Below are 12,478 nucleotides of genomic sequence, written 5' to 3'. Positions count from 1 at the left end.
TACTCCATTTAGTTATAATCAGTATTATTCATTAAATTACTAAAATGACCACTAGATGTTACTCAGGAGTACCCCACCCATCGACTAAACACTCTCATTTTCAAGATGGCGCTGGAATCCGGGGGAGAACTTAATGACGACAGTAATGACATAAGATGGCACACAACAGTAGGACGTGCTTTGAATGAACCACTTAACACTTAACCAATTACTGATTTATAATTCTATGTTATCTCTGACAATGCTTATGATGTAATTGTGCTTTATAAGGGGTTTATAAGGGGACTGCTGAGTCCATACACACACACAGACTGCTAGGTCCATACACACACACTGCTGATTCCATACACACACACTGCTGAGTCCATACACACACACACACACACACACAGACTGCTGAGTCCATACATACACAGACTGCTGAGTTCATACATACATAGACTGCTGAGTCCATACACACACTGCTGAGTCCATACACACACAAACACTGCTGAGTCCATGCACACAAATAGACTGCTGAGTCCATACACACATACTCGTGAGTCCATACACACACTGCTGAGTCCATACACACACAGACTGCTGAATCCATACACACACAGACTGCTGAGTACACACACATACACACACACAGGGCTGAGTCCACACACACACACACACACACACACACACACACAGACTGCTGAATCCATACACACTCACAGACTCCTGAGTCCATACACACACACACACACACACACAGACAGACTGTTGAGTCCACACACACACACACAGACTGCTGACTCCATACACACATACAGACTGCTGAGTCCATACACACACAGAGACTGCTGAGTCCATACACACACAGACACACACACACACACACAGACACACACACACACAGACACACACACACACAGACACACACACACACAGAAACACACACACACAGGGCTTAGTAGGTTATTTTTGACAGCTGCAGGAGAGGAATCAGGTGCGGGGAGGGAAAGCCATTAACAGTTTAATTGATACACTTTCCTGAAGAAGTGAGTTTTCAATGATTTTTTGAAGGAGTGTAGACTAGGTGAAAGTCTAACGGAGAAGGGAAGGTAGTTCTAGAGGAACAATGCAGATCTATAGAAGTCATGAACGCAAGCATCAGAGGTGGGAGTATCCACAGAGGATAGATGTAGTTCTTATACGAGATGTATATGTGTATTAGGGAGGATAGGTAGGTTGGAGCAGCATTGTGTAGAGACTTGTAAACAAACACCAGAATCTTAAATTGAGTCCTATATCTTACAGGAAGCCAGTGTGAGGACTGATAGAGGGAGGAGGCATGGGAGGTGCGTGCAAACAGGAAAATGAGCATCGCAGACGCAATGGTGCAAGTCGGGAACACGTAAGTCCACTGAGAAGGCAATTGCAGTTTTCAAGGCGAGTTATTTCTACTAACTTCTTCATAGAACACAATTAAGTTAGTTTGGCGTGTTTCATAAAAGTTGATTTCTGCTAATGATATCATTGTTCATTTTGCTAAGGGATTTGATATAATGTCACACAAAAGGTGTAGTAAAATTGTTGGCTTAGATGAAAAATCGCATTCTTGGATAGAACACTGGCTTAAAGATTGAGTTCAAAGAGTAGTTTTAAATGGAAACTTTTCAAATTGCACTTAGGGCCACCCAATAGTAATGTGTCCTCAGAAGCCCTGTCAGTGCTGCGTCCCTTTAATAGTGCAATAGGGCACCTCTAAAGATGTTAGCGCTGGAAAACGTGACAGCTGATCACTTCCTCTAACACAGAGCAGGACAAAGACAGAGAACAATGGGGCAGGGTCCGTGGGGATCCTCATACTTTCAACAGCCTCAGCGAGCGAACCGGACCTTAGGGAAGCTACCCTCCTGCACCCTAAAGGTAGGAAACAGGATGGTGGCTAAAAAAAATGTACAATCTGTGTCTCTCTCTGTGTATCTATCTGTTTGTTTGTGTATTTATGTGTGTCTGTCTATCTGCATGTGTCTATATGTGTATCTGTCTGTTTGTGATTTTCTATGTGAGTCTGTGTATCAATCTCTTTGTGTGTGTTTCTGTGTATCTGTTTGTCTGTATGTATATCTATGTATCTGTATCTCTGTCTTTTGTGAATCTGCATGCGCATATCTATGTGTCTATGTATCTGCATGTGTATGTATGTATGTATGTATGTATGTATGTGTATCTGTGTATGTATGTGTATCTGTATGTGTCAGTGTGCCCTCCTGTGTATCTGAATGTGTGTTATTCTCTGTATCTGTATGTGTTAGTGTGTCTCTGTGTATTTGCACGGGTGTCAGTGTGTGTCTGTGAATAAATCTCAACATTCAAACACCAGCACTACACATAAATACACTCCTGCATTCAAATGTCAGTGCTACATAGAGACACACCCCGACATTAAAAAACAGACACTACACACAAGTAAACCACTACTTTGAAATGGCAACAGTACATAAAAATACCCAACACTACATACAAGTACATCCCTACATTCACATACTCCATACAAAATCATGCTTACATTCAAACAAGAAATACTGCTAAGTGCTAAACAACTCTGCAATGATGGGAAAAGGGTAGCTCCCCAGCTGGCAAAGCTTTGTGGAAGTTGTATGACAGATGGGGAGTTGGGGATCTTTCTTTTGGCCATCCTTGTGGTAGGGGTCCACAAATATTCTTCTACTTTACTTCCACCACTGCTGAGTCCACTTCTATGTAATCTGTTAATAAATAATCTTGAAGTGGGCATTAAAAGTCATTTGTCAGTGTTGCAGATGATACAAAACTGGGTAAGACAACACAGTATGAGAATGATAAAACTTCTAACAGAGGGATTTGGATAAGTTTGGGAATTTGGTATGCTAGTGGAAGATGAGATTCAAAATCATGGATTTTGGAATAAGGGACACACAAGCCTGTTATACATTAAATGAGATTAAGTTAGGGATAACATTTAATGAAAAGGACTCGGGAAAAACTATAGATCACAAACTAGGCAACAGTATGCAATGCTGGTCTGACACAAAGCTAGTAAGGTGCTTTCTTGTATAAAAAAGCGTATTGATGCACGTTATCAAAATATAATTTTGCCTCAATTGTAAGACCCTACCTTGAATATGTAGTGCAATTTTGGGTGCCATTTTTAAAGAGGGATATTAGAGAACTAGAACAAGTGCAGAAGGGAACTACATAATTACTATAACCTAACCTGTTAGCATTAGATGCAATATACAACAAACAAGAAGTCACTCATTATGACTGGAATAAAGGTGTTTTCATTTGCAGCAGAGGGAAGGGGTTGTGACAAACGCTCTGTGTAATTTGACTCATAATTCTCTGATTGGTAAAATGACACAGAGCACTCTGATTGGTGGATTTCAAGCCAACCAATCAGAGTGCTGTGATAGGTAAATGTAGAGACTTACCTGTCAGTCTCTTCATTTACCTGTCAGAGCACTCTGATTGGATAGCTTAAACCCACCAATCAGAGTGCTCTGAGCCTAATTGCAGGGCGGGGCAAGGCTTTATAAGCCTTCCCCCGCTTTGCAGAGCTCAGTCTGCGCGGAGCCCTCCATGGGTGAAGATGTATTTTTTTATTTTTTTTGCGCTTGTATTTTATTATTTTTTTATTGCGTCGGTTATTATAGATTTTTATTTGGCCTTTTTTGGGGCTGAAAAAAGAAGATTTTAGCAGAAAGAAAACATCGAATGGTAAGTTTTATTTTTTTTACAGGTACTTAGTTAAAGGTCCCCCCTCATTATTTTTAGGGTGAGTGGGATAGGTAGGGGGTAATTTTTTTGGGGGGAGGGGGTGACTAGGGGTTTGGGAACCCCTAGTCACTTGGGGGGGATAACATTTTTATTTAGGGCCCCCCACCCGCCACTCAGCGATGGGGGATGGGGGGGAGGACAATAGGTCCCCCCTATTGGTATTTAGGGCCCCCACCCACCACTCAGGGGTGGGGGCCAGGGGGGAGGACATTAGGTCCCCCCCTTGTTAGTATTTAGGGCCCCCACCCACCACTCAGGGGTGGGGTCCAGGGGGGGGGAGGACATTAGGGCCCCCACCTGCCGCTCAGGGTTGGGGGCCATGGGGGAAGACATTAGGTCCCCCCTTATTCCAATTTAGGGCCCCCACCCGCCACTCAGGGGTGGGGGCCAGGGGGAAGGACATTAGGTCCCCCCTTATTAGTATTTAGGGCCCCCCACCCACCGCTCAGGGGTGGGGGCCACGGGGGAGGACATTAGGTCCCCCCCCTTATTTTACTGTAGGGCCCCCACCCACCGCTCAGGGGTGGGGGCCAGGGGGGATGATATTAGGTCCCCCCTTATTAGTATTTAGGGCCCGCACCCGCCGCTCAGGGGTGGGGGCCAGGGGGGAGGACATTAGATCCCCCCTTATTCTGATTTAGGGCCCCCACCCACCGCTCAGGCGGTGTAAAAGGACGGGCCACTGATGCGGATCATGTAACCAGAACTCCTGAAAGGGATGAACATGCCCAAAGAATTGGAAGGCTAGCCTGGCATGAATGCATGTCAGACTGCCTGCCAATCATGCATGCTGGCCAACAGCATCCTGAGCTTGGCATACATGCGTCTAATGATGCGCTCGCTCCATGCTTTCTAAGGACTGTCCCTTAGCACTCACATGTCCACTTGTCTCCTTAGCTTCTTACTAGCAGGCAGAAGCTTCTGGCATACAGTCTGAGACAGAGAAAAGATGGATGTAGTGAGTGTAGAAGAAAGGGAACATGCCACAGTGTTAGAGAGACCAAAGTCAGCATTACCTTAAAGGGCCACTATAGTCACAAAAACAACTTTAGCCCACACAAGTTTTGTTTCCATATATCCCTCTTAAGTTTCCATATTTAAGCAAGAGTATGTGAAGAGTAGTTAGGGTTGCCACCTTTCTTGGGAAAAAAATACAGGCCTTACTAATTTGCATAACTAACTATGTATGTGTGACATCACATTATGTAAATTACAAGGAGTGACATAAGAGAAAATTCTGTAAACTCACCAAAAAACAACTTACAGTTTGATTCAGCTGTATAGATGGAATGCTCCCAGTGTCCCCATGTCACTAGGGGATGCTGAGCGACATGGGGACACTGGGAGACATGGGGACACTGGGAGTCATGGGCACACTGAGACACTGGGAGACATGGGGACACTTAGACACCAGGGACACTGGCTGGGAGACATGAGGGCACTGAGACACTTGAGGACATTGTGTCCCCATGTCTCAGTGTCCCCATGTGTGTCTGTGTCCCAGTGTTTCAGCATTCCCAGAGGTCTCCCTGTGTCCCCATGTCTCAAGGTGTCCCCTAGTGTCTCAGTGTCTCCATGTCTCCCTGCAACCTTTACCCCATTCCTCACTTCCCTGAACTGTAGGCTATCTCTGCAGGCGGGGAGCTGCTGTATGGACTCTCTATACTATGTAGCTGCTCCCCTACGGATCAGTGAGTAGAGAGATGCAGGTGCATGCTTTAACTTCCTATCCCTGCCTCTCTCCACACACACAGTAATCTCTGTTTATACTGAGAACAATGCCGGCATTTGTATTGCCGGTATTACTGCAATATCGGCACCGGCCTGGCAGCCCATGGTCATGTGCCTTGGGCTGCAGCTCCATCAGCCCCTATCTTAATCTGGCCCTGCACTCGAATATCGGAGTGCCCTCAGACCCAAACCCTGCTGGATGGTGAAAGCGGGTTTGTGGACATGCAGACCAGCTCAACTCAGGGCCTGGACTATAGCACATGGGACAGTAAAGACCCACACTTGACTTAGCGAATGCTGGTCCAGAGAAGCACACCTGTGGAGTGGGATGAGCCTGGAAGACGGAAACCTCGCTTTATTGCAGATATTGATAAATAGTACAGCTATTCTTTCCTCTTACTATCTGTTGGCTACCCAGGGTCACTTAATCTTACATATACATAGCAGCATACATATACAAAACACCTTTTGATAGTATATGCCTTGCTTACCGTTATACCATGCTTCCCTTTCTCTCTCATTAACTTACTCTTGAACCTAGCATGTCACGATAGGGTTTTTTCTCTGGTAACATACCTATAATCTCTCCTTCCAGACATGTTTACTTAGCCTGTCTTTTATGTTTATTTCAACCATAAAAATTTGCAATTTCTCTTCTGCTATGGCATAAAACCTACATGTAAGCTTGCGAAATGCTGGATACTGTTGTTGTGGCATCTCCAGTCTATATGTTATTCTTTGCACTAGGAAAAAAAAAACCATTCATCTGCCATTTGAGTGCCAGTCCCCCAATCTATTTAAATCTCTCAGCAGCAAAGCAATATCCTGCACACATTGTATTCTTTTACAGAGTTTTGTGTCATGTGCACACAATAAAACATGGCTTTCAATGCCTATTTCAAGATCATTTATAAATATGTGAATAGAAGTGGTCCCAGAACAGAACCCTGTTACCACTTTTGTCCACCTTGAAAATTTACCATTAATGACAACTCTCTGTGCTCTATTTATTAATAATAATAATAATAATAATAATAATAATAATAATAGTTATTATTATTATTATTATAATATGGGAGAGGTATGTAATAAAGTCTCCTAGATTCTATGGTGAGTTCCTAGCCACTATCTCATGAAGAATGGTGTCTGATAAACTATTCATAAACACATCCATACAATATTGGTTGGTCTAGTCGAGTTTTGCAGCTAGGGTGCAGAAATCCAGGGATCCGCTTTGATCCAACATGCAGTGTCTATGTAAAATGAAGCTTAAACTTTTGTGAAATATATGTATTACTGGGCCTTAGAGAGGTCAGACTTAATGTAAATATGAAATGGTCAGAAACAAGCCTAAATCAGGATTACAGAAAAAAGAATAGCCAATAACAAGTTAAGGTCATAATAGAAAAAGCATTTGATCCCCTGCTGATTTTAAATGTTTGTCCACTGAAATGATCAGTCTATAATTTTAATGGTGTATTTTAGCAGTGAGAGACAAAATAACAAATACAAAAAAATCCAGAAAAATGCAAGTCAAAGAAGTTATAAATTGATTTGCATGTCAATGAGTGAAATAAGTATTTGATCCTCTATCAATCAGCAAGATTTCTGGCTCTTAAAGGGAGTGTTCATAATCTCAGCTCATTACCTGTATAAAAGACACCTGGCCACAGACACAGTCAATCAATCAAATTCCAAACTCTCCACCATGACCAAAGAGCTGTCCAAGGATGTCAGGGACAAGATTGTAGACATACACAAGTATGGAATGGGCTACAAGACCATCGCTAAGCAGCTTGGTGAGAAGGTAACAACAGTTGGTGCAATTATTTTCAAATGGAAGAAACACAAAATAACTGTCAGTCTCCCTCAGTCTGGTGCTCCATGCAGGATCTCACCTCGTGGAGTTTCAATGATCATGAAAATGGTATGGAATCAGTCCAGAACTACACAGATCTTGTTAATGATCTCAAGACAGTGGGGACCATAGTCACCAAGAAAACAATTGGTAACACACTACGCCGTGAAGGACTGAAATCCTGCAGCGCCCACAAGGTCAAGAAAGCACATGTACAGGCCCTTCTGAAGTTTGCCAGTGGATATCTGAATGATTCAGAGGAGAACTGGGTGAAAGTGTTGCGGTCAGATGAAGTGCCGGTGCAAGGATTTCTGCCACCCTAGGCAAAAATCAATTTTGCTGCCCCCTTTTGTTAATCACTCACTGACAGACACACGCTGGCAGACACACACACATTCACTGACTGACACACACTCACTGACAGACACATACTCACTTACTGACACACACACACACACACACAGAAACTCACTGACAGACATTTACTCACTGACAGACACACATACACACACACACACACTATCTGACAGACATACACTCACTCACTGACACACACACATAAAGAAAGACAATCATTGACATACATACACTCACTCACTGACAGACACACACACACAGGCAGACACTCACTGACGGACACACACACACATACACACACATACTGACAGTCAAGCACTCACACACTCACTGACAGACACACACACACTCACTGACAGGCACACACACACACACACACTATCTGACAGACACACTCACTCACTGACACACACACATAAAGAAATACAATCATTGACATACATACACTCACTCACTGACAGACACACACACAGGCAGACACTCACTCACTGACGGACACACACACACATACACACACATACTGACAGTCAAGCACTCACACACTCACTGACAGACACACACACACTCACTGACAGGCACACACACACACACTGACAGGAAAACACTCACACACTCACTGACAGACAGAGACACACACACACAAACAGGCAGACACTCACTGACATACACACACACACACTCCCTCACTGACAGACTGTAGAATATTGCACATTCTATGTTTCTATTGATTATATATGGATGTGTGGATTTGGCATAAGTAACAGATGGTATCAATAAGTCACAAGGCGTTCTTTGTATGAGAACTCTGGAATGTGGATTTGGGGGTCTTGTCCTTATATGGTTAGAGTTATAGTCTGACATCAGTATGGGCACATATATATAGTAACAGAGGGACACGAGATCTCTCTTGTCTCTGTCTCTTGGCTCTTGGCTCTCTCTGTCTCTCTCTCGATGTAAAGATGTAAGGATGTAAAGAAGTCCAGAAATTACCATCTGCTGTTGAATGTCCATTATCCTGTAACATAATTTGTTGTTTTATTATGTATCCGTAACTAAGAATAAACCTGAAGAAACCGTAAGTCAGATTGCGTATTAGTACTTTTCAATAATATAGACATATATTATTGTAGCGAGCATTTGGCCCAAGACTATATATACAAAAGACGTATATATATATATATCAATCAACTGAAGACAAGAAGAAATTAAGAAGATTTAACAGTGACGATTCCAACTAGATTTTACACAGACACACACAGGCAGACACTCACTGACAGACAGACACACACACTCACTGGCAGTCAAACACTCACTGACACACAGACTCACACAACCTCCCTGGGGTCCAGTGTAGGGCAGCTCATCACTCCTCTAGCGTGCTGTTTACTATTCCGGGGCCAGCATCAAAGAGACCACATGAGGGAGGAGTAAGAGGCTGCAAGAAGAGCCTCCCTCGCCATCTGGCTTCTTGCCGGCATTTTTTGCCAGAGCAGGCATTTGCCATCAAGGTAAGCAGGTGCCCGCTTTGCCTTACCTAGCACAGCTTCAGGGGGTGCCCTGATGTGGACAGATGGTCACCTGTGACAGGGCTCCTCTCAACGCCCCACCTTTGTGCGCCTTGAGGATCGACCCGGCGCTGGGGGCGGCTCAAGATCTGTTTTCCCAGCTCTGTGGCTCCACACAGGGGCAGGCAGCCCACTAGGTAAGACCAGGAATGCCTAGTTCACCTAACGGTTGCGCCGGCCCTGGTCAGATGAGATCATAATCAAGCTCTTTGGCATCAATTTAATTTGCCGTGTTTGGAGGAGGCTGCCTATGACCCCAAGAACACCATCCCCACCGTCAAACATGGAGGTGGAAACATTATGCTTTGGGGGTGTTTTTCTACTAAGGGGACAGGACAACTGCACCGCATCCAAGGGGCGATAGATGGGACCATTTACCATCAAATCTTAGGTGAGAACCTCCTTCCCTCAGCCAGGGAATTAAAAATGGGTCTAGATGGGTATTCCAGCATGACAATAACCCAAAACACATAGCCAAGGAAACAAAGGAGTGGCTCAAGAAGAATCACATTAAGGTACTGGAGTGGCCTAGCTAGTCTCCAGACCTTAATCGGATAGAAAATCTGTGGAGGGAGCTGAAGGTTCGAGTTGCCAAATGTCAGACTCGAAACCTTAATGACTTGGAGAGAATCTGCAAAGAGCAGTGGGACAAAATCCCTACTGCGATGTGTGCAAACCTGGTGGCCAACTATAAGAAACGTCTGTCCTTTGTGATTGCCTACAAGGTTTTTGCCACCAAGTACCATGTCAAAGGGGTCAAATACTTATTTCACTTATTGACATGCAAATCAATTTATAACTTTTTTGACATGCATTTTTCTGGATTTTCTTTGTTATTCTGTCTCCCACTGTTAAAATACACCTGCCATTACAATTATAGACTGTTCATTTCTTTGTCATTGGGCAAACATTCAAAATCAGCAGGGTATCAAATATGTTTTCCCTCACTGTAAACACACTGTCTGATGATCAATAAATGGAAACAACCGAGGGGTGGCAGGGATTGGTAAAAATGTCCCATGTAATGCCAAAATGGGCATGTGCGTCGATGTTGTGATGATGCACGATCACTTCATTATTGTCAGCAGTGGAGGCAGAGCTATAAATAAACTCTGTGGTGATGTGGCCTGTCATAAAGTCACATGGATGTGGAACAGTATGGGAGGTGAACCAGATTGGCATCTGCCATGGGATATGAGGCTTCCTCAGGTTACTCCTAGTGAAGCTGCACCAATCGGGTGTGTTATCATACCTTTTTGACAAGGTAGTCTTTCCAGCATGAGGGGGCGTGACTAAGGAGGCAGGCTAATGGTGCAGATTCTGCAAAACATTTATTGGTGCTCGGAGTGTCCCTTTGAACTGCATGATGTGGATTATGGTATCTGTATCCCTGCTGCTTAGCAGATATACACTGATAAAAACATGCATTTCTTGAATATTACAACAGCAGGAGCAGAAAGATAATTACATAGTCACATAGTAATCTAGGTTGAAAAAAAAGTCTAAAGTCCACTGAGTTAGACCTTTAAACGTGTCTTTTTATGCTTTTGATCCAAAAGAAGGCAAAAAAAATGATTTTAACCGGTGGTCAGTTATGTCACAATAAGGAGAATAAATCCTTTGTGACACCATAATGTCAATCTGTTTTCTCTCTGAATCAACAACCTGTCGACATGATTATTAATTATATGCTTGAAAGGTGGCAGCTGTTAAAGTCTTAATACAGTGGTGTGCCAGACTCAACCCACAGAATTTGATTCCACATCTCTCATGGAAACCCCAACTCCTGATATATTGAACTCATGAAATATTAAAATAGCTGTCAAATACAAAAAAATGTATATAGAAAACTTTATATAATTTGTTTAATAATTTGACTAGCACATTTCAAACAAATGAGTGAGTGGCACACTTCTTGCATTTAAAAGGTTAAAACATATAATTATGTATTACTTAGGATGCATGGAATTGCTATAGTTAATTAATTATTCTACTCCTGGTTCGATACAATAAATTATGCTAAAATATGAAATTATTTCAATTGTCAGCAAAAAAAGAACTGATTTCGGAATACAGACCAGGCACCATGACCACTTCAGTGACTTGAAGTAATATAGAGCATTATGGAACTTATTGAAAATTATGATACTGGGAGTCATTACATAAAGAGTAGAAATAATTTATGTCAAAGTAGAAGGCTAGAAAATGTCTGAGGGGGAATTAGAATATGCGTCTATACGTGGAAAGTAATAATATATTAAAGAGGCACTCCAGGTTGGAGATAAACCTCACTTTTTAAATTAATAAAAAAAAAAAAATAGAACAAGATGTTGGCGGGTGCATGGAAGGTATTATTTAAATGCTAAAAATCAAATGTTGACATAATATTTTAGGGGGAAATGCCCTTATTGGCAAATTTACCAGTTTATATTATATAAGCTTGGGACTGAATATTTTTCATTACAATGAGACTTCACATTGTTACAATTACACTTGTGTGCACTCACATAAAACATATTTGTGCTAAAAAAATATTCAATTATGTTTCTTAACAAAACAAAAACAGCATAGCTTAATTTCAGACTAATTTTACAACCAATACACTCATAAATGTAGACTCATAGTTTATTCTGAGTCAGTCATAAAAGTGCATAAAACAATAGTCTCTGACACCTGCTGCTTTGAGATGCCAGCACAGTAATCCTTTACTTCCACATTTACACTTTCAATTTCATAAAATGTTGTGTGTTAATTCTTTGCTTGTGTATTCACAATTACAGAATGATAAACAGGTTGTAGGAGGGGAAGTGCCTGTAGTTTGGAATACTCTGGAAAATTTGAAACTTGACCTGAAGAACCCTTAAAAACTGGAGGTCTTGGTGAGGAGGATGGTTTCTTCAAAGGTGGTGATAGGTCTATTTCTGCATACACATGTTGCTTTTCCATCTCTTCTCTGTTCAACAATTCAGTGGAATTTGGGCAAAATGTAGTAGTTTTATTTTCATCCATGTTGATCCACTGATTAAGATAAAGACAAATGCGAAAAGTCATTCTATTGTACATACATATAATTTCAAACCAAGGCCATTGATTACATATCAGTCATTCACTTAGTTTTTATGTTGAAAATATAGGCTTCAGTAATTCAATTGGATGGACATGCTGGATACAACAG

The 12,478-nt window shown here is 42.2% G+C and overlaps 1 protein-coding gene across 1 annotated transcript in view; it reads right to left on the bottom strand.

Annotated features, from left to right (window-relative positions):
• Nucleotides 1-11,154: 11,154 nt before the first annotated feature.
• The window catches only part of LOC134612699 (uncharacterized), a 156,727-nt gene continuing 155,403 nt past the window's right edge, over nucleotides 11,155-12,478 (bottom strand). Inside the window, exon 12 of the mRNA XM_063457124.1 lies at nucleotides 11,155-12,321. Within this exon, the coding sequence (XP_063313194.1) occupies nucleotides 12,052-12,321 (270 nt within the window). The 3' untranslated portion in view covers nucleotides 11,155-12,051. The remainder of the gene's footprint in view (nucleotides 12,322-12,478) is intronic.

Source organism: Pelobates fuscus, chromosome 5 (assembly GCF_036172605.1).
Source record: "Pelobates fuscus isolate aPelFus1 chromosome 5, aPelFus1.pri, whole genome shotgun sequence".
Classification (NCBI taxonomy): Eukaryota; Metazoa; Chordata; class Amphibia; order Anura; family Pelobatidae; genus Pelobates; species Pelobates fuscus.
The sequence above is the reverse complement of the archived record's forward strand: the minus strand, read 5'-3'. Positions and strand labels throughout refer to the sequence as shown.